General features: G+C 47.3%; 1 protein-coding gene across 4 annotated transcripts in view; it reads left to right on the top strand.

Annotated features, from left to right (window-relative positions):
* Window positions 1-22969, top strand: part of CAPN8 (calpain 8) — a 108058-nt gene that overhangs the window by 73936 nt on the left and 11153 nt on the right. For 2 of the 4 annotated variants that reach the window (XM_042257118.1, XM_027976291.2), the window contains one exon: window positions 807-1090. The exons of the other annotated variants lie outside the window; for them this stretch is intronic. In XM_042257118.1, coding sequence (XP_042113052.1) covers window positions 807-853 — 47 coding nt within the window. In that variant the 3' untranslated portion in view covers window positions 854-1090. Of the gene's footprint in view, window positions 1-806; window positions 1091-22969 lie in introns of those variants that run through there. 4 annotated transcript variants of the gene reach the window in all.

Here is a 22969-nt window from a genome sequence, read left to right as displayed (position 1 = left end):
AAATGGGTGTAAATTATTGCGTACAAGGCCCGTCAATTACGCAGAGAACACCATGCCCTTCCCCTGTGGAGGGCTGCAGCCTAAACAGCAGGGCCTTTACTGGCCTGTGGAGATGCAGATGTGGGCATGTCCTGAGGATTCAGGGGTGGGGCATTGCACTTGACCTGCTTCTTAGGCAGAAGAGCTAGAGCACCGGCTTATTCCTGGTCCTGCCTAGTTGTCTGGGTACAACCACTTCTATTCTGCCCTAGAATGGCAGTGTTGCTGATCCCTTTCCAGTGATCTAGGGAAGGCCTTCCTAGAAGCACATTAGGCTCGATTGAGTTGAACCTGAAATTTTTGGAAGTCCCTGTGGGGCTAAGGGCTTCCCTGGTGGCTCAGAGGTTAAAGCGTCTGCCTGGAATTCAGGAGACCGGGGTTTGATCCCTGGGTTGGGAAGATCCCCTGGAGAAGGAAATGGCAACCCACTCCAGTACTCTTGCCTGGAGAATCCCATGGAGGGAGGAGCCTGGTAGGCTACAGTCCATGGGGTTGCAAAGAGTCAGACATGACTGAGCGACTTCATTTTGCTTTGCTTTGCTTTGCTTTGTGGGGCTAAGCTTTTCCTAAAACATGTTTCCGTGGGGCTCTGACTGGGGAGCAGTGACTTAGTAAAGGGCTTCCTTGCTTCCTCTTATGGAGTGAGGCACTTCCTGGGGAAGGAGCTAGAGCAAGTCACACCCATGTGAAGCTGGAGAACATTGCTGGTGCAATCACACCAGCTCCCAGAGGACCCCTGAACTTACTTCTATCTCCTTCTTTTTCAGTGGCTGTGCTGTGTGTTGGTCTGACCCAGGGTTTTGGTCATCGGTGATGCTCCATGACAACCTGCCTGCATCTTTTCTCCCCTTCTTTGCAGTTTTGTGAACTTTTATCCTTAAGGGGGCATTCATTAACTTTTCATCTCTTTCTTGTTGTTTATTGTTTCCTGAAATCCTGGCCTGTCTCACTGGAGCAATCAGGGAGTCTGAAATCTCTTTCAACAGCATTTACGCTGGTCCCAGGGCACCATGGAGGGACAGAAATTGATTAAAGTTGTGGGCCAAAAGGGTTTCTGCCTTTCTCTATTGATACACAATCTGGGGGTTGCTCTGGGGTGTTCCTACTTTAGGAAACAAGATGTCCGTGAGAAATGACGAGTCATTTCTTACGGCCCAAAGCTGCTGCAAGATGAGAAATGTGGGTGGATTTCTTGGAGAAAAGGCCTGCTACAGATTAAGCTGCCTCCGGGGACCACCTGCAGGAGAGGAGCTGCTCCCCACCCTTCTGAGATAGGTGCTGGGATGAGCTGCAAGGGATGGAGTTCTTTCTTCCCCACTTGCAGATGGAGAAATTGCTACATTGAAAGTCAGCATTGCCCAAGGGAAAGGAAAAGAAGGGAAAGTTCTTGCTGCGGGGAATTCTTACCTGAGGGGAGATGAGGTTCAGGTTAGTTTTGCTCACAGTGGAACAGGAGGATCTTTGTTATTGGTGAGAAAATAGATGCTATAGCCCAGCGTCCTGATGGGCACTTGGGGACGGAGCTGACTCTCGCGCACTGACTGTGGGAATGAAGTATAAAGGAAGATGAATGTCTTAGTCTATTTGGGCTGCGCTCGCAAATACCAGAGACCAGGTGGCTTATAAAACACAGACATTTATTTTCTCACAGTTCTGGAGGCTAGAAGTCTGAGATTGGTGCAGCACTCTTGGGTTCTGGTGAGATCTCCTTCTGGGCTACAGATTGTGGACTTCTCATTGTGTCCTTACATGGCAAGAGCAGAGGGGAGGCAGGCTCCCAGTCTTGACTCTTTAAAGGCAATAATCCTAATCCTGTGGACAGAGGAGCCTGATGGGCTAGCAGTCCATGGGGTCACAAAGAGTCGGACATGACTGAGCTACTAACACTTCAATCCCATTCATGAGGGCCCCACCCTCATGACCTTACCTGTGTGTGTGTGTGTGTGTGTGTGTTGTGTGTGTGTGTGTGTGTGTGTGTGTGTGTTAGTCGCTCAGTTGTGTCTGACTCTTTTGTGACCCCTTGGACTATAGCCTGCCATGCACCTCTGTCCATGGAATTTTCTAGGCAAGAATACTTCAGTGGATTGCCATTCCCTTTTCTAGGGGATCCTCCTGACCCAGGGATTGAATCTGGGTCTCCTGCATTGCAGGCAGATTCTTTACAGTCTGAGCCACCAGGGAAACCCCGATCTTATTTAACTAACCCTAAGGGTCAGACACGACTGAGCGACTGAACTGAACTGAATTATAACCTACAGTCCGACATCCTAAAACTACCACAGTGTGGTGTGGCGTTTCAACATCTAAATCTGAAGGGGCCACAACCATTCAGTCCACTGCGGTGAGCTACTGGAGAGAAAACACATACTCACACCTTGGTCTCGGTAGTAGTCTGATTAAGGGTTAGTATTTGACTTCTATAAATGCAACTGGATGAATCTTCTTTATAGGAACATGACTTACAAGTATGGAGTAACACAAGTTGAGATTTTTTTAAAAAAATAAAGTATAGTTGATTTACAAGATTGTATTAGTTCAGGTGTAAGGCAAAATGATTCAATTATATATATATTTTCAGATTTTTTTCTATTATAGGTTATTACAAGATATTAAATATAGTTTCCTGTACTATACAGTAAATCGTTATTGCTTATCTATTTTATGTAAAATAGTTTGTATTTGTTAACCCCAAACTCCTAATTTCTCTCTCCTCACCACCCTTTTCCCTTTGGTAAGCATAAGTTTGTTATCTATGTCTGTGAGTCCATTTCTGTTTTGTATATTAATTCATTTATATTATTTTTTAAGTTTCCACATATAAGTGATATATAATATTTGTTCTACTTTGTCTGACTTACTTCACTTAGTATGATATTAGGTCCATCATGTTACTGCAAATAGCATTATTTCATTATTTTTATGGCTGAGTAATATTCCATTGTATATATATATGTATGTGTGTATACATATATATATAAAATACATGTATATGTGTATATACCACATTTCCTTTATCCATTCATCTGTAGATGGAGACTTGGTTTGTATCTGTGTCTTGACGATTGTAATCTTTTCAAGTTAGTGTTTCAATTTTTTTCTGGATATATACCCAGGACTGGAATTTCTAAATCACATGGTAGCTCTATTTTTGGTTCTTTAAGAAGACTTCCTACTCTTTTCCATAGTGGCTGCACCAGTTTATATTCCTGCCAACAGTGTGGGAAGGTTCCCTTTTCTCCACACCCTCTCTAGCATTTATTGTTTGTAGACTTTTTGATGATGGCCATTCTGACTGACCACCAGTCAGCTTTACTACTGCCTTCAACTCTCCCAAGGCCCGGGGGGAAGTGGGGGTAGGCCCTTAAGTGAAAGGGATGCTAGGAGCTCTGGGACCTCACTTCTAGGGCGAGGCTTTGGGATGGCGCCCCTGCGGAGAAAGCTCAGTTCATTGGAGGGTGGAAAAGGAGCTCTAGTTGGTTGGCAGCCTGTGGGTCCCAGAAGGAAAGAGGCCCTTCCTCGTCCAGTCAGAGGTATGAGGGAATGTTCATCACCAGATCTGCCATCAGCAGGACCCAGGAGGTGTTATGTCCAAGTGCCCTAGGCTACCTGGAGATACCACCCAGCCTGCGCCATCAGCCCAACTGGTGTTAGTTTGATGCTCACTGATCAGGTACAGGTCCCTGTCCCACCCTATTTAGAAATAAAGTGCTACCCTGTATAGCACAGGGAACTATATTCAGTATCCTGTGATAAACCATAATGGAAAAGAATATGAAAAAGAATATATACATGTATAACTAAATCACTTTGCTGTAAAGTAGAAATTAATCCAACATCATAAATCTACTGTACTTCAAAAAAATAAACTAAAAAAATATAAAGTGCTACGAAGCAATTCTAATATTTTACATATAGCATGGCTGCCTAAATGAAAAGTACTATGTTATAATCGACTTGCAACAGTTAGCTTTATTTTGAAGGCTTACAGGCTACTTTAGGGGATAGTTTGCTAACCAAAAAACATATACTTTCAATACAAAATGGATTTGCTTTAGGGGTCTTGGGTCCCAGGTAAGGTTTTTCCTGAAGACTTCTTACCAATACAGCCCATGAGGCCAGTTAAGGATCTTAACACCGCATAGATTTCCTGTTAAACATTTGAGAGTTTGCTTCATGCTCCGTTCTTTCCCCTGGGTTAAGGCAGTGGAGCTGCTGCACTTTGGTGTGGCCTCGTCACGCCCCAGATGTGGCTGTGTCTCAGGAAAGCTCAGCCCCTCCTGAATGGTGGCTCCTGGATGCATTCCCCAGGGAGGCTCCCCTGGCTTCCCGCACTCCCCACACGCTGTTGCATTAACGTGGTTCACGGCTTCCCTGTTGCCATGGGTGGTCCGTGAATGCAGAGTGTTCCCAGTTCGCCCAGAGCCTAGTACAGTGCCCATGCAGAATAGGTGCTCAGTGAATGAAAACCATGTCCTTTCCTTTGCAAATGAGGAGGCTCTGTAGCTTGGGTCCCACTTGGTTTCCCCAGTAGACACTGGGTCTGCACAGGTCCCTCACAACGGTTTCCAGCAGCAGAAGCCCTAGGGGGACTGCTGATATTTGGATTAGAGCCAGCCTCTGTGGGTGGGTGAAGGGCTGGGCGGATGGGAAGAAGATGTGTCCCCTTGGTGGGGGGAGGGGTCCCTTGATGAGCTGCTCCCCGCCCCCACCACATACAGATTCAGAGTAGAGGGAGCTGTTGCCACCAGTGACATGGCCGCCTCCTGCGATTTGTGCAAAGAATCTGTGGGGGCTCTTGGGTCCCCCACTTTCTGGAAGGACAGGGAAGTGGCTCAGTGGAAGCTCAAGATAGCCTGGGAGGCAGCTGTGGGGCTTGGGTGATCCTCCCTCCCTTCCTGTCCATCCTCCCCCGCCTACAGAGCCCTGTCATCTCTCAAAGGCAGAGTTTGTTTCCTCATTAGTGAATGCGGAGACACACATGCCCCATGCAGCCCCCAGACTCAACTGAGACCTTGGGGAACAGGGAACCTGATGATGGGGTGGGAAGCAGTCAGGGTGTAGCAACTTTTCTGGGTAATTCCACACTAGCAAGGCATCTCTAGCAGGTCCGCTTTCCTGCGAGAGCTCCGGGCCTCGCGTTATGTGAGCTTTCTCTCACATCACGTGCCCAGGTAAGGCTTTTGGTGGTTATGCACAATTGCAGAAGCCACGTTGAGCAGAGTTGGGAGAACCCGGGCAGTGGCCCTGCCACATGTGGCAGGGGCTCTTCCCACCAAGGTCCTGATAGCATCGGGTCTCAGAGCATCCTGTGCATTCTGCCGTTGTAGCTGGTGGAGGCCCCCGCCCTGCCCAGTGCTCCTGTTGCTCCTCTCTGCCTCCCTAAAACCAGCCGCTCCTCTGGGCTGGGGCAGCGGGGCCACGGAACAGAGTCCTCCCCTCCTTGGTCAGCTGTGCTCAACCTGCCGGACTAGGGCCGGCTTCTTTCCTCTCACTCCAAGCTTCAGGTTGTCTAGCCTCTCAGATGCCCAGTGTTTTCAGCTTTAGATGTCCCAGTTTCTCATCCTGTGATTGCTTCTGCTCTGGCTTCAGGACACAGCCACCCCCTGCACCAGCCATGCTTCTCTATGCTTCTCTTATGGGGGGGCCCCATTTCCCAATTGTCATCTCCCTTCGTACATGAACTGTTCCCTTTGATTGATGGGCTGGGTCAACCTGGAGAGCTCACATACTTGACAGTGGACAGTCAAGACCCTCTGCCCCAATGCCATTCTCTGCACTTCAGAGCAGACAGTGTCCGGAAGGACCTCATGAGGGAACGCTTGCCCGCTTTGTTCTGTTCCTCAGCTCTGGGTTACAGGTGGGGCTATGGGAAGCCTGTCTGTGTGATACGGACAAGGATGGAGACATGCAGCCTGGATTCCACCTCCATCAGTTCTGTCTGATGCACACCTGTCAGGTCTGTGAAATGGAAGCAGCGGTCACTTAACTGGGCTTCCCCGGTGGCTCAGAGGTAAAGAATCCACCTGCAACGCAAGAGACTTGAGTTCATTCCCCGAGTTGGGAAGATCCTCTGGAGGAGAGCATGACAACCCACTCCAGTACTCTTGCCTGGAGAATCCCATGACGGAGGAGCCTGGCAGGCTACAGTTCATAGGGTCGAGTGAGTCAGACACATCTGCGCACATGCACAGTCACTTACTAGTGGCAGCTGCATGGAGACAGAGGGCCCCTCAGTGGGGGAAAGGGTGATGATTTGGAGTTTGCAAGTCATCAAGACAGATGTCAGCTCCTTACAATTTTGGGAGGCCTGTGCTTGTTCCACCAGTTGATTAAACATAGGGCTGTATGGGGGATGGAAATAAGGCAGGAACACTGTCCCACACTGACCTGCACGGAGTTATGAAGGTCTCATGAAGCCCAGTGATGCTTCTCCCAGCTCCCTTCTGTGCCTGGTGCAGAGCCTGGGGGGCAGGCATGTGGGGACACCGGGCAGTCTACTGCCTTCTGCTGAATCTTGCTTTTTCTTTCTGAAAAATTTTATATTCATTATATTCACATTCTTATATTTTATAAATTTACTTCTATTAAAATGATTTTATGTTATTTATTATTATCCATTTATGTACTTTATGTTTATAAATTATTGATATATAAATATTAAGATACATAATAAATATCAACTGTATACTGAAGTCTCATGTATTATTCATTAGAGTGAATAATTTTTAATATTTTACCATATCTGTTTTATCGTTTTTTTACTGAAGAAGTTTTTGTTAATCACAGGTTTCATGACATTTTATTCTCTGCTACGCATCTCTAGCAAAGGACATTATTACACAGCCACAATACTGTTATCCAACCTAACAAAATTAGCAATAATTCTCAGTCACATCTTATAACCAACCTATACCCACATTTTCTTGATTGACTTTAAAATGTACTTTTACAGTTGGTTTATTAAAGTGGGAATTCAACCAAGGTCCTCATTTTACCAGTTTTGACCTACAGCCATGTTCCCTTTCTTTGAGGTCTTGAATGACTGATACATAATTGCAGTTTTAGGGAAGAAGGTTGGTAATATGAAGTGGCAGTCTCTTGCTTCTCAGTCTAATTAAATCTCTTGCAGAGTGCCCATCCTCTCCAGCTTCCTCCCTCTCCCCAGGAGCACGCAGGATGGTTTGTAGGGGCTGGGATCTCAGAAAAGGGCGTCTAGTGTTCCCTGCACTGTGGCTGCCATCCAAGCGCACCCAGTCTTGCAGGCGGCATCTCTTGCTGGTGGCCCTTTGGCTCCACGATCATCTAGGCAGGAACCTCCCTTCTGGGCCTTACCTGTGTTTTTGTTCAAGTTTTCTTGTTCTCTGACTCCAAGGTTCAGCCAGTTTCCCAGAGTCCATGCACCAAGGCACTCCTTTCAGCCAGTGGTCTGGGCAGTACTTGTCCTGACCCTGAGGATACCAGGCTCTGGGGAGGCAATGGGTGGGCACTGTAGACCAGCAATCTGCCTCTGAGTATTCACAGAGGGGAATGGCTCTGTTAGTAAAATCTCAGGAAAGCACAAGGGAATTCTCTGGGGTTTAGAAGGCACGGTGATTCCATGTGGAGTGTAAGCCTTCAATTTCGGTTTGTTGAATTGAATTCAACAAGGAAGAGAAGATTAGGAGATGAGAGACATTATCTGGTGATGAAATTCAAGCCAAAATGTCCCTGTAGTCAGTTACTCTGTTCATGCTCTGGCAGGGGGGATTAGCAGGCAGCTCGTTCCAGAGCCTCACAGACACTTAAGCGTGGATTTGCAAGGTGGGCTTTCCTGGTGGGCATGAGGGGCTTCTGTTTGGTCTCTAGGCCCCTCCTGGAGACCTGGAGTGGAATCCCCTCAGCCTTCTGAGGGCAGCGGGATGAGCGCTCAGGAGGTGGAGCCACGCTCTTCAGTCTACTCACTAATTCAATCAGTGACTGTCTAAAGCACCAACTACAAGTCAGGATCAGTGCTCACCTAGGGAGTTGTAGGGGGGGTTGGGTGGGGGTGAAGTGAGGTGGGCAGTGCAAATACGACTAACAGAGGTTTCTGCCTGCCAGAAGCTTACAGGGGAACGGGAGAGTCAGAGTCACACACAACTAACAACAATTTAAAACAGTGTAACATTACTGCTGGAGGAGGTACAGAAAAGTCAGGCCACAAGAGAAGAGAGGTCAGTGCTGTTTCAGGAGAGGGAGCAGGCTTCCTGCCAGATGGATAGGAACTGAGCAGCTAGGACTTCATTCATTCATTCATTTGGTAAATATTAAGCATAGCTATTTACTATTCTAGTATATATATGTATATTTGTACAGACATTACACATATATGGCACTAGGTCACTCAATTGTGTCCAACTCTTTGTAAGCCCATGGACTGTAGCCCACCAGGATCCTCTGCTCATGGGATTCTCCAGGCAAGAATACTGGAATGGGTTCCCGTTTCCTTCTCAAGTACATATATATACATGTATATGTATATATATATATATATGTATATATATACACACACACACTATTCTAGGTATATATAGTCAAAGCTATGTATTTTTCAGTAATCACGTATGGATGTGAGAATTGGACCATAAAGACGGCTGTGCACTGAAGAATTGATGCTTTTGAACTGTGGTGCTGGAGAAGACTCTGAGAGTCCCTTGGCCAGCAAGGAGATTAAACCAGTCAATCCTAAAGGAAATCAATCCTGAATATTCATTGAAAGGTTGATGCTGAAGCTGAAGTTCTAATCTTTTGGCCACCTGATGTGAAGAGTTGATTCATTGGAAAAGACCCTGATGCTGGGAAAGATTGAGGGCAGAAGGAGAAAGGGACGACAGAGGATGAGATGGTTGGATGGCATCACTGACATGGACGTGAGTTTAAGCAAGCTCCAGGGGAGAGTGAAGGACTGGGAAGCCAGGAGTGCTGCAGTTCATGGGGTCACGAAGAGTCGGACATGACTTAGCGACTGAACAACGACAAATATTCTAGGTATTATGCAGGCACCTGTCAGCAAGAGGGAAAGGTATTCCAGATGGAGGGAAAGTCATGAGAAAAGGGAACAGCATAGGAAAAGACAGCCTGTTTGGAGAGGCCTGGGCTCTTCTGGAAGATTCGGGGCTTTGCTATGACATTGAGGCCATCACTGCATCCCCACAGGACCTCCTGGGCCAGAAAGCAGCCACCTTCCTTGCTCATTCCTGTCTTCTGCGCAATGATCCTGCAAGGGGTGGGGGGCACTTTGCCTTTCTACATCACAGGGAAAGAATTTCAGGCTATTCCCCAGAGAGGGTGGGATTCTTGGTTCAGTTGTGGGGTAACAGCCACTGCCTCTGCTCCCAGAACCAGAGGCACCCCAGGAGCTCTTTGGGCAGTGGAGAGCCACCTTCTGTGGCTGCTGTCCAGCACTGGGTCAGAGGACCTTGATGTACAGCCTGCCGTGGCCTCTGCAGCTGTGTTCTCACCACCCAGGGTGAAGATGAGAGGGCCAAGCCCCAGAAAGCCCCTGAAGGAGGCAAGAAACATTCCTCTGGAGCTGAAAGCAAGGACGAAGGAAGTGCAGCCAGCTTCCCACTTCCACCTGCACTCCTGAAACATTTACTACTAATTAATTTCTGAATTACACAACAATGCGCTTCCTAATTACTCAGGGGAAGCACTAGAAGCTATAAAGGGGTCGTTATTTATTGCACAAGCGATTCTAATAGATGTTCTCCCAGAAATGAGAGAAAGATGGAGGTGCAGGGTGGAGGAAGGAGGGGGTGGGGAGAGAGAGAGAGAGAGAGAGAGGTTGACTGGATCAATTGAGACAGAAGGAACGCCTGGCTGGCAGGGTCCTCCTAGTCTCAGAGGCTGGTTCTCATCTGGAAGAGCAGAGTTGTCTGGGGAACCTCAACAACCCTTTGAGGAGACATGCAGACGTCTCTGGGCTCAGAAGGAAAGCTTCCTCGGGAGCCCTGCCAACTGTGCAAACACCAACACAGAAATGTAAATAATAACACGCAGACAGGATGCAAACGTAATTATAGCTGAACATTACGAGGAGAGAGACTCACTGGGGACTGGCCACGTTTTCACGTCTGAGAGTTGCATTGTGGTGATTAAAGCAGACCAATTTTTTTCCATTTTGTTTTTACTGCCACATGGATTTTTTTTTTTAAATACTAGGTTGGATAGTACATTAAAACAAGTAAGTAGCTTTCTTTCATATTGTTTTGGAATAGATGGGTTATCACATGTCTATTGGGCTCACCAAACTTACTGAGCTCCTACTGTTTGCAGGCGGCGTGTTAGCCAGTGGGTTACACAAATAAGATAGGGCCCCTGCCTGCAGGTCTGTCCCTGTAGTCTAAGGAGAGAGACAGGTGTCTACACAAGTGGCTTCAGCATGAGCTGGAGGCAGGCACAGGGAGCCACGAGGGCACTAGTTGCCTCTCGGGGTTCGGGCAAGTCTGTGTGGAACAGAGGAGAGTGTGAACTAGGAGTTTCCTCCACTTTTACCTGGACCGTGAGGGCTGGAGCTCTCCCCTACCCTCAGCATCTGGCTTACAGGTAGAATGCCAGGTACAAAGGCTGTCAGCTATGAGGGGTCCTCCTGAGCGGTGGGTTGTATCTGCCACAGTCCATCAAGGGACAGAAACCACAGCAGTTATTTCAACAGAAAGAATTAAACATAGCAAATTGTTACCTAGGTAGAAAGTTATAATTAGTAATTGAGTGGATAAGAGGAGTACTTAAAGGTACTGTGGGGTAACAGCTGCGAATTATTAAAACATTGAAATTTAGAGACTCCCTCCCACCCGGCTCCTCCCTCGCCCACTTCACACCGTCCGAGACGCTGGTGTCTTTGGAGAGGGAGGTTGCACCACAAGGGGGCAGGTTTTACAATTGTAGGAATAATCGCAGAGCGGGTTTACTGCTGCTGGCGCCCTCTGTTGGCAGCGCCTAGTATCAGTCAGTTCAGTCTCAGTCGTGTACGACTCTGCGACCCCATGAATCGCAGCACGCCAGGCCTCTCTGTTCATCACCAACTCCCAGAGTTCACTCAGACTCACGTCCATCGAGTCCGTGATGCCATCCAGCCATCTCATCCTCTGTCGTCCCCTTCTCCTCCTGCCCCAAGTCCCTCCCAGCATCAGAGTGTTTTCCAATGAGTCAACTCTTCGCATGAGGTGGCCAAAGTACTGGAGTTTCAGCTTCAGCATCATTCCCTCCAAAGAAATCCCAGGGCTGATCTCCTTCAGAATGGACTGGTTGGATCTCCTTGCAGTCCAAGGGACTCTCAAGAGTCTTCTCCAACACCACAGTTCAAAAGCATCAATTCTTCGGTGCTCAGCTTTCTTCACAGTCCAACTCTCACATCCATACATGACTACTGGAAAAACCATAGCCTTGACTAGATGGTAGCGCCTAGTATGGTAGCCGCTAATATGGGCTGGGAGGGATTGGGGGCAGGAGGAGAAGGGGTCGCAGAGTCAGACACACTCAGCGACTAAGTACAGCAATATGGAGCCAGTGGCAGAGGTTGAGAAAGTGGGCGTAGTCCCAGGAGCTGGAGATTCATTCATTCAACTTAGATTTTTGAGTATTCACAAAAAGTCAAACCTTTATGGCCCTGGGGACAAAATAGTGAGCAAAATAGACAAAAATCCCTTCTTTTTTTAAAAAATTAATTTCTTTATTATAATTGGAGGCTAATTACTTTACAATATTGTAGTGGTTTTTGCCATACATTGACATGAGTCAGCCATGGGTGTACATGTGTCCCCCATCCCAACCCCCCGCCACCTCCCTCCCCATCCCATCCCTCTGGTTTGTCTCAGTGCATGGGCTTTGAGTGCCCTGTTTCATGCATCGAACCTGGACTGGACATCTGTTTCACATATGGTAATATACATGTTTCAGTGCCACTCTCTGAAATCATCCCACCCTCACCTTCTCCCACAGAGTCCAAAAGTCTGTTCTTTATATCTGTGTCTCTTTTGCTGTCTTGCATATAGGGTCATTGTTACCATCTTCTAAATTCCATATATATGTGTTAATATACTGTATTGGTGTTTTTCTTTCTGACTTACTTCTCTCCATATAATAGCCTCCAGTTTCATCCACCTCATTAGAATTGACTCAAATGCCTTCTTTTTAATAGCTGAGTAATACTCCATTGTGTATATGTACCACAACTTTCTTATCCATTCATCTGCTGATGGACATCTAGGTTGTTTCCATGTCCTGGCTATTGTAAACAGTGCTGCGATGAACACTGGGGTACATGTGTCTCTTTCAATTCTGATTTCCTCGGTGTGTATGCCCAGCAGTGGGATTGCTGGGTGGTATGGCAGTTCAATTTCCAGTTTCTTTAAGGAATCTCCACACTGTTCTCCCTAGTGGCTGTACTAGTTTGCATTCCCACCAACAGTGTAAGAGGGTTCCCTTTTCTCCACACCCTCTCTGGCGTTTACGGTTTGTAGACTTTTTGACAGCAGCCATTCTGACCAGCTTGAGAAGGTACCTCCCTGTGGTTTCGATTTGCATTTCTCTGATAATGAGTGATGTTCAGCATCTTTTCATGTTTGTTAGCCACCTGTATGTCTTCTTTGGAGAAATGTCTGTTTAGTTCTTTGGCCCATTTTTAGATAGGGTCATTTATTTTTCTGGTACTGAGCTGCATGAGCTGCTTGTGTATTTTTGAGATTAATTCTTTGTCAGTTGCTTCGTTTGCTATTACTTTCTCCCATTCTGAAGGCTGTCTTTTCACCTTGCTTATAGTTTCCTTCATTGTGCAAAAGCTTTTAAGTTTAATTAGGTCCCATTTATTTATTTTTGGTTTTATTTCCATTACTTTGGGAGGTGGGTTATAGAGGATCTTGCTGTGATTTATGCCAGAGAGTGTTCTGCCTATGTTTTCCTCTAGGAGTTTTATAGTTTCTGGACTTACATTAAAATTTTTAATCCAGTTTGAGTTTATTTTTGTGTATGGTGTTAGAAAGTGTCCTAGTTTCATTCTTTTACAGGTGGTTGACCAGATTTCCCAGCACCACTTGTTAAAGAAATTGTCTTTTCTCCATTGCATATTTTTGCCTCCTTTGTCAAAGATAAGGTGTCCATTCAGTTCAGTTCAATTCAGTCACTCAGTTGTGTCCGACTCTTTGCAGCCCCATGAATCGCAGCACGCCAGGCCTTCCTGTCCATAGGTGCATGGAAAAATCCCTTCTTTCTAGTCTTTTACATCCTAGCTGCCAGACAACAAACAAAAATAAATGAGAAATTATATAGTATGTTTGCATTTATATGAAGAGAAATGAAACATAAATGTGTGTGAGTTTATGTGAGAGACAGAGTCTGGGGCAAGCATTGATTAATTAATTAAAAGTATAGTTGATTTAGAGTATGTGTTAGTTTTAGGTATACAGCAAAGTGATTCAGTTATACATCTATTCAGTTATATATATATTTTTTCTGATTCCTTTTTATTATCGGTTATTACAAGACATTGAATTGAGTTCCCTGTCCCATACAGTAAGTCCTTGTTGTTTATGTATTGTATATATAGTGGTATGTATCTGTTAATCCCATACTCCTAATTGATACCCACCCGTCCCCCTCTGGTAACCGTAAGTTTGTTTCCTATGTCTGTGAGTCTGTCTCTGTTCTGTATATAGGTTCATTTGCATCATTTTTTAAAGATTCCACGTATAAGTGATATCATATTATATTTGTCTTTGACCCCTTCATTCAGCACGATCAGCTCTAAGTCCATCCATGTTTCTGTAAATGGCAATACTCCGTTCCTTTTATATGGCTGAGTAATATTCCACTGTATAAATATACCACATCTTCTTTATCCATCCCTTTGTCAATGGACATTTGGATTGCTTCCATGTCTTGGCTACTGTGAATAGTGCTGCAAAGAAGATTGGGGTGCAGGTATCTTTTTGAATTAGAGTTTCCATCTTTTCTGGATATGTCAAGCACTCAGTTTTAAATAGGCAAGGCATCTCTGAGAATAGCAAGGCATCTCGGAAAATGTGGTCTATGGAAAAAACACATGGGTTTGGGAGGGAGCTGTCTGGATACTCACGGAAATAGCAAAGTAGAGAAAACGAAAGAACGCTGAAACGAGATGTTCGAGGAAGAGCAAGGAGGCCTGCAGGGCTGAAGCAGGAGATGGAGGGAGAGAGGGAGCAGCTGCTGAGTCATGGGGGGCCTGATCCCTACGCATCACACTGGGGACTTCGGGTTTAACTCTTGAGATGGGAAGTCTTTGGAAGTTTTGAACCAAAGCCTGACAAGGCCCTACTGCATTTTTTGTTTGTTTATAATTTTATGTATTTATTTTGGCTGCAGTGGGTCTTCACTGCCGCCAAGGCCTTTCTCTAGCTGTGGTGAGTGGGGCTACTCTCTAGGGGCAGTGTGCGGGCTTCTCATTGCCGTGGCTTCCCTTGTTTCAGAGCGTGGGCTCTAGGGCAGGTACGCTTCAATAATCGCAGCTCCCAAGCCCCAGAGCACAGGCTCAATAGTTGTGGCGCACGGGCTTAACTGCTCCTCAGCATGTGCGATTTTCCTGGCTCAGGGGTCAAACCCATGTCTCCTGCATTGGCAGGTGGACTCTTTACCACTGACCCACCAGGGAAGCCCCTGTCCTACTGTATTTTATGAGGACCATTCTGGCACGTGAGTCCAGGAGCAGTGGGGGCTGTGGGAGCCCGGGGCCACAACCTGCATGAGTGGTGACGGTGGCTTGGACCAGCCTGGCATCTGCAGAGCTGGTGAGGCGAGTTTATAGGATCTGCTGTCGGTTAGACATGGGGCATGAGTGGGAGGGAAAAGTCAAGGATGATTACAATGTTTTTGGCTGGAGTGGCTGAAGGATGGAGCTGATATTAACTGCAAGTTAAAAAAAAATTTATGCCATCTATGATGATAAAGTTATGAAAAAATTTTTATTTTAATTCATTTAGAGAAAATTAATCTGAAGAATGGAGTCTTAATAACCTGAGAGGTAGAAATCATTTTGAATAATCCAGGATATTTGCATGTTTCCTGTTCACTGTGCTGTGCTGTTCTTTGTCCCTCAGTTGTGTCTGATTCTTTGCGACCCCATGGACTGTAGCCCACCAGGTTCCTCTGTTTGAGGGGATTCTCCTGGCAAGAATACTGGAGTGGGTTGCCATGCCCGCCTCCAGGGGGTCTTCCTGACCCAGGGACTGAACCCAGGTCTCCTGCATTGCAGGCAGATTCTTTACCATCTGAGCGGCCAGGGAAGCCCAAGAATACTGGAGTGGGTAGCCTATCCTTTCTCCAGTGGATCTTCCCTACCCAGGAATCGAACCAGGGTCTCCTGCATTGGAGGCGGATTCTTTACCAGTTGAGCTACCAATGAAGCCCTTATTGTTCACAACTCTTATAAAATTCTTATTTTCCCAGAAAAAGAATTTAACTTCAATTCCCTAAGAGTTGAAATGATTTTGGACACTCTGGGGCTTTTCTCAAGTCATTTTGTTTTTGCGTTTTTGACTCCTGCAACCTATCCCTGGGTGCCCTCCCCTGACTCATTGCTCACTACAGAGGATGTGTCTGTCCTCATCTTTATCTGCTCAGCATTCTCCAGAGTTTCCTTCTTGATTTCTCCTCTTTCCCTTCTCAGTATCCTCTGATTCCTTTAGTGAAGTCAGCCTCCAGATCTCTAGCCCTTCTCCAGCCCAACTACCTCTTACTTGATCTTGAGTTTCCAACCCCTTTCTGGGTATCTCCACGAGACTGTCCTGAAGACCCATGAGGTTATCAAATGAATATCAAATGAAGCCAAATGAATTCAATCTTCTCCCTTTATACCTGATTTGCACCTACCCCTCCCGAATCCGGGATGTCACATAACATCATTGCCCAGTCATTCTGGCCCAAGCGCAGGCATCTCTGATGCCTTCCTCTCACTTATCCTCAGAGCTGATCCATCACTGATTCCTATCAGCTCTCTTTTCACTCCCTCCTAGTTTCCGCCTTTCCTTTCCACTGCTCAAATTCAGGCTATTTCCCCGTCTCTCATGGCTTATCCCGGTGCAGAGGCCTTCTAATTAATCTTTCTCCTTTGAAGCTCTTTCCTTTCTGTCCCCTGCATCAAAACTGCTTTCTAAAGCATCAGTGCATCACACTGTCTACCCTCAAAGCTTTCAGTGGTGTCCTTGCCAGTAAAATGACAGTCAAACTCACAGTGTCCAAGAGCCTCCTGGGATGGGTCCCAAGCTATCTTTCCAGACTCCAGCCTAGACTCACTGCCATGTTTTAATAATGCAGGATGCTGCTGCTGCTGCTAAGTCACTTCAGTCATGTCCGACTCTGTGTGACCCTATAGACGGCAGCCCACCAGGCTCCCCCATCCCTGGGATTCTCCAGGCAAGAACACTGGAGTGGGTTGCCATTTCCTTCTCCAGTGCATGAAAGTGAAAAGTGAAAGGGAAGTCGCTCAGTCGTGTCCAACTCTTCGCGACCCCATGGACCGCAGCCCACCAGGCTCCTCTGTCCATGGGATATTCCAGGCAAGAGTACTGGAGTGGGGTGCCATCGCCTTCTCCGATGACTCAGTGTTAACTAATATCACCAAGCACACTAACTTTGCTGGGACTATTCCTTCCACCTGTGCTTTCCTTGGGTCCCTCTTCCCCTTCTACAAATGCCCCACCCACCCTACTCTACTTTTTCCCAGCCTCCATGAAGGTGAAGAAGACAGTTTCTTTACTTTTTTCTAACATGCCCAAACTCAAATTATGTCCCATTCAGTTCAAGCCTGCCAGCCTGGCAGAGGAGAAGGCACGGAGCCATGAATCAGAGAGGGTCTGCAGAACCCTAACTTGAACCCCTGATGGCCCATCTGCCCACCCCAGGCACAATTTCAGTCCAGTCTAGAAGGTGGTTTTCTACCGTGTCTCTGGAAAAGGAGCTGTTGCGCTGCAGTCTGTCATGGGCAGGCCTTTGTATGAATTAACCAGCAAATTCCCTGTATTTGGGCTTCCCAGGTGGCTAAGTGGGCAAAGAATCTGCCTGCAACACAGGAGATGCAGGTTTGATCCCTGGATTGGAAAGATCTCCTGGAGGAGGGCACGGCAACCCACGCCAGTATTCTTGCTTGGGAAATCCCATGGACACAGGTAGGCTATAGTCCATAGGGTTGCAGAGTCAGACATGACTGAAGCAACTTAGCATCCACGCATGTCCCCTTGTATTTAGCTAAGTGTCTTCAAGGAAAACCACTGCAGACTGGAGGGGCGTCTTCTAGACTGTCTCTGGCCTTTTGCTCTCACTGAGTTCCTGGTATCCCATGGTCCCCTGTGCAAGCCTCTCTTTAACTGGAGCTCTCAGGACCCCCTTCTTGGGTCTCTTCCAGCAGCTGGGACTACCCTCTGTTCAGCACCATGCTAATCCCTCACCCCTGGGCTCTAGAAGGGAAAGATGGGCATTCCTGGGTCAGTCCTGCTTGTTCTTCCCCAGCAGGGCAGTGACTGCTTCGTAGGCTTCTTTTTTTTTCCCCTGTGGGCTCTGGTGAGCGTTTTTATTTCTCTCTCTCCCTTGGCCCCACCTCCCAACCATGCCCCCAAGTGAAGCCTACCAGCGTGGAGGCCTGCCTGGCTCAGGATGTACTGCCAGGGACCACCCAGGGTAAGTCCATACAGCACAGTGCTTACCAGTCCTCGGGCTCATCTGCTTGTAGTCTCTGGGTTTTCCAAGTGGACAGTTCCTTAGAGGTACAGCTCTGAGCCAAGGGGATTAGAGGCTCCCCCTTCCCAGCCAGAGAAGGAAAAGATCGCACTTCAGAGAGGTCTCATGACAGCTTCATGTGGAAGGTGGATGTCACAGGGGGCTGGGAGTTCCTGTCTTGGCTCTGTCATGAGCTGTCCAGCGATCTTAGAGAAGTTGCTTTACCCTCTCTTGCCCTCGTGAAGGCTATATGGGGAGATTGTGTCCTAGTTCTGGTAGGCTGTCAAGGAGGTGTCCCTTGGCTCCTTGGAGCAGCTCCTGGGTCGTCCTGGGAATGGGATGATGCTCCTGATGGTGCGCCGAGTGAGGCTATATCCTGCATGCCCATCCTGCCTCACCAGGCCCTCAGCCCCTTCCTGGCAGCCTGGGGCTCTGTTCTGCAATTCAAGTATGTTGAGTTGATTATTACGTTGGAATTCAGCATCCATAAATTCTTTTATTTTGTTTCATATGCTGAGTCTCTAGAGCGCAGTATGCAAATTTATGGAAAGCAATATGCAAAGAAGACTGTGGAACATTAAGCCTGTGGTAGAGGAACTGTCAGGGGACCCAGGCTCTCTGCTGGCTCCGCTCTGTGACGTTCCCAGGTCTCAGCCTCCTCACCTGTAACGTGAGGAGCCTGGGCTAGAGGGTCACTCAGTTCTTTCCCAGCTCCCCAAACCCAACCTTCTATTTTGGGAAAATTACATAAGTGTCTGTGGAGGGAGAAGCTTCTGAAATGGAACCCTGTCTGCAGAGAGGTGGGCTAGAGTGGGAATCAAGGGACCCAGGGTTGTAGGGTCCCTCCAGTGGAATTTCTACATCACCCTCCTGTTTGGCTTTTCCTCTCCATCCCACTAATGTGAAAAATTAACAGCAAAAACAGCTAACAGTATTTGAATTCTTATATATTCCAGAATTTCTATGAAATATTTTATGCTTTATCTCCTCTAATTGACAGAGCGTATTGGCTAAGAGTAAGGGGCATGGAGGTGCCCTCTAGCTGCCATCTAGCTGCCACTCAGGTGGCTTTGGGCCACCTGGTGATTGTTCGCTTTTCTGATCCTCAATTTTCTCATCTGACAGTGGAAAAAGTTATGGTACCTATGTCATAAGGTTGCGATCATGGTTAAATGAATTGGGCCATGTGTTCAGAACAGTGTCCAGCATGTGGTCAGTACTCCATTAAAATCTAGCTACTAACACTACAAGTAACAGCCTTCCCAAAACACCTGTCAGAGGGTACTGTTACTCCAGCTGGCTGCTGAGGAAACTGAGGCTTAGCGAGGCTGGGGGTAGGTGGCAGTCTCGGTCCATCCCAGCTGCTATAACAAAGTACCGTAGACCAGGTGAAACAGACATTTACATCTCACAGTTTTGGGAGCTGGAGCCCAAGACCAGAGTGTCAGCCCAGGCGGTTCTGAGGAGGGCCCTCTTCCAAGCTGCAGACTGCCATCATCTTATTGTGTCTTCACATGATGGAAAGAGGGTTAGGAGGCTCCCTCGGGTCCCTTTTATGAGGGCACTAATCCCATTCATGAGGGCTGCACACTCATGACCTAATTGTTGCCAGAGGCCCCAGGCCCCACCTCCAAACACCATCACACTGAGGGGTGGGTTTCACATGAATGTTGGAGGGACATGAACACTCATCCACAGTGGTCAAGGAGGAACTCCAGCCCGTGACTGTTCACACACGTCTACTGCACAGCACCCGGTGTTTCCAGACTGGTCCTCCCTAGCTTGCTCCTCAGCACAGGGTCCAGGCTTCCCTCCCCTCGGGGCACAGTCTCTAGCTGCTCTTGTGTGTTAGTCGCTCAGTGATGTCTGACTCTTTGTGACCCCATGGACTGCATGGTTTTCCTTGAAGACACTTAACTAAAACGAGGGACATGAGTGGGTGCTAAGTCACTTCAGTCATGTCTCACTCTGCAACCCTTTGGACTATAGCCTGCCAGACTCCTCTGTCTATGGGATTTTCCAGGCAAGAATACTGGAGTGGGTTGCCATTCCCTTCTCCAGCAGGTCTTCCCGACTCAGCGATCAAACCCAGGTCTCCAGCATTGCTGGCAGATTCTTTACCATCTGAGTCACCAGGGAAGCCCAGCTGCTCTTGGAGGCTCTCAAATTGAGAGGAAAGCAATCAACAAGTCAATTCACAGATTTTTCTCCTGGAATCAAAGGGAAGGCCAAAAGGCAAAGCAACCAGGGAGGAGGTCTTTTCTGGATGGATGCTGCTCTCAGGACTAATGGCTGTGGCCCTGGAGGGCCCATGGGCGGACCCAAGGCCACGTTGCTAGCCACAGACTAGAGCTTTCCTGAGGCGCTGGGGCTCCTGGCACTGGTCCACGTGAGCTTGTCTCTGCCTACCACGCCCACAAACCCTGGCTTATCTACAGGACTAATGAATTCTGCCAACGCCATAATCAGCAGGAATGGAAAAGTCAACCAGAGCTAATGCTTTCCAGAGTGCAATGTAATTAATTGAAAATGACTTATTTAGTAAAATGGTAATGACGAGGCTAATGTTATCTCCCCAGATGACAAGCCTATTAGTTGTATGCTGCCTTCAGGGTGAAACAGGGGAGCAGGCCTGTTTCACAGAAGTGAAACAGGGCTGTCCTGCCGGGTTGCCTCCACTGGCTCCCTGGCCTCTGCCCAGGGCTGCAGCTTGATTGCTTCTACGTTTCCCCCAGGACAGAGCAACTGTTGGAGGTCCCTTCCCTCAGTGCCATGGTGCCCAGGGACAAGCTCCATGCAGCCAGGTGGCCTCTTCTCTGATTGTCCAGGTGACACTACTGTGGCTGGAGGGAGGCTGATGGATGCTTTTTGTTCAGAAGGGAGTTCAGGGGAGGGTCTTACAGACTCAAGGAAGCATCTTCTGTTCATGTGGGCCTAGATTTAAATCACATGGCCACCTTCCAGTCACCTGGTTGTGTGACCTTGGCTGAGTCACTCAACCTTCTGGTCAGTTTCCTCACCCTTGACTGAACAGGGCACCTGCCTCAGCTATTGCTCGGGTCCTCCTGGCTGCAGTGGGTATTCGAGGCAAAGCTATGGCCCATGCAGAGCACAGAATTTATGGACATATTTGGCACTTTAATCTTGGTTTATGTGCCCTGTTACTTTTTTCTTCTGCTTCTGCTTTTAATTCATGCTAGTTGGCCTTTTATGTAGTCTCACAAGGCTTCTTAACCCATTTCTGGAGTAAAGTGGGGGATAAATCAATTACAGGTAGTTGTGAAGATGAAGTGACAATTACGACATGTCTAGCACTTTACGTCTTACTCTCCTCCCCTCCCTCCCTAATGGGATTTCTTGTCTGTTTCCCACTGAGGGTGGGGGAGGGCTGCACAGCTTCGGGGGTGAGGGGGTGGGGGTGGGATAGGGGTCACTGATCCTTCAGGGAAGCGGGCAAGGGGAGCCAATGAGCTGATGCTGGAAGCAGAGTCTGATGCAGCCAAGGTCTGAGCTGAACGGATGGTCTAAGAACTAGGTCACCACGAAGGCAGATGGGAAACAAATGATGTGAATTTAGGGGTTTCTGCTGATGAGGAGGGTCAAAGTGCATGGTGTGGGTTCTTAAGCTGAGATGGTCACACCAACAGCAGGGTTTATGGGGTGGGTAGGGTATGTTAAAAGAGTCGGAGTAGGGGAGACAGTTGGGATCCCATTTGGTAACTATGGAGCACAGATAGTTTGGAAGGGTGCTGTGTGTCCAGGAAGGATGAGGAGGGATGTTCTGATGGGTGGGGATGGGGGCTGATTGACCCCAGACACACAATGAAAGTGCTGTAAGCTAGTGGACAAAGTCCAGGGGACCAGCCTAACTGAGGTTCAGTAAGCTCTTTTCAACCGCCCCACTGGTCAAACAAAACTGTTAGAATGTGCATCTCAGGGAAGCATGGCTGAAGGCTGGGTTGCCAATAATCCTTCAATCCTAAAACCATCCAGCAGCATCAGCACATCACGCTCTGACTCACTTTGGCAGAGAGAATGTTTCTGGAATTTGCACTCTGGATCAAGAAATAAGTGAGCATCCAAATGGGTACAACATTCTTTCTCTGGGCAGAAGTTTCACTTTCTTAAGCCTGAAAAAATTAAGTATTAGAAGCAGCATAAATAGAGAAAGTTTAGACAAGATTCCAGAATAAAGTCAGGATATGTGTTGACTAAAAACTCAGGATCTGAGTCAGACAAACTCAGAATCCCCATTTCATAGCCATGAATTACTATCAACTGAAAAAAAAATGTACAGTATAAAAGTTAAGAGCTATGTTTTATTTGGTGAACATTCTTAGGACTCCAAGCCTGGGAGATAGCATCTCAAATAACTCTGAGAGATTGCTCTGAGGAGGCTGGGGTGGGGGTTGGGGGACAGGGGGGTAGAGCGGGCAGGTTATATCAGAGTTTTTTGCTTAAAAGGCAGGTAGTCTGAACGTCAAAAGATTCAGTTCAGTTCAGTTCAGTTGCTCAGTCATGTCTGACTCTTTGTGACTCCATGGATTGCATTACACCAGGCTTCCCTGTTTATCACCAGCTCCCAGAGCTTACTCAAACTCATGTCCATTGAGTTGGTGATGCCATCTAGCCATCTCATCCTCTGTTGTCCCCTTCTCTGCCCACCTTCAATCATTCCCAGCATCAGGGTCTTTTCAAACGAGTCAGTTCTTCCCATAAAGTGGCCAAAGTATTGGGAGTTTCAGCTTCAGCATCAATCCTTCCAATGAATATTCAGGGCTGATTTCCTCTGGGATGGATTGGTTGGATCTCCTTGCAGTCCAAGGGACTCTCAAGAGTCTTCTCCAACACCACAGTTCAAAAGCATCAATTCTTCAGCGCTCAGCCTTCTCTATAGTCCAATTCTCACATCCATACATGACTACTGGAAAAAAACAAAGCTCTGACTAGATGGACCTTTGTTGGCAAAGTAATGTCTCTGCTTTTTAATATGCTGTTTAGGTCGGTCACAGCTTTTCATCCAAGAAGCAAGCATCTTTTAATTTCATGGCTGCAGTCACCATCTGCAGTGATATTGGAGCCCCCAGAAATAAAGTCTCTCACAGTTTCCACTGTTTCCCCATCTATGTGCATTGAAGTTATGGGACCAGATGCCATGATCTTAGTTTTTTGAATGTTGAGCCTTAAGCCAACTTTTTCACTCTCCTCTTTCACTTTCATCAAGAGA

The sequence above is a fragment of the Ovis aries genome, chromosome 12 (assembly GCF_016772045.2).
Source record: "Ovis aries strain OAR_USU_Benz2616 breed Rambouillet chromosome 12, ARS-UI_Ramb_v3.0, whole genome shotgun sequence".
Classification (NCBI taxonomy): domain Eukaryota; kingdom Metazoa; phylum Chordata; class Mammalia; order Artiodactyla; family Bovidae; genus Ovis; species Ovis aries.
Note: the sequence above shows the minus strand (reverse complement) of the source record. Positions and strands in the feature narration are given on the sequence as shown.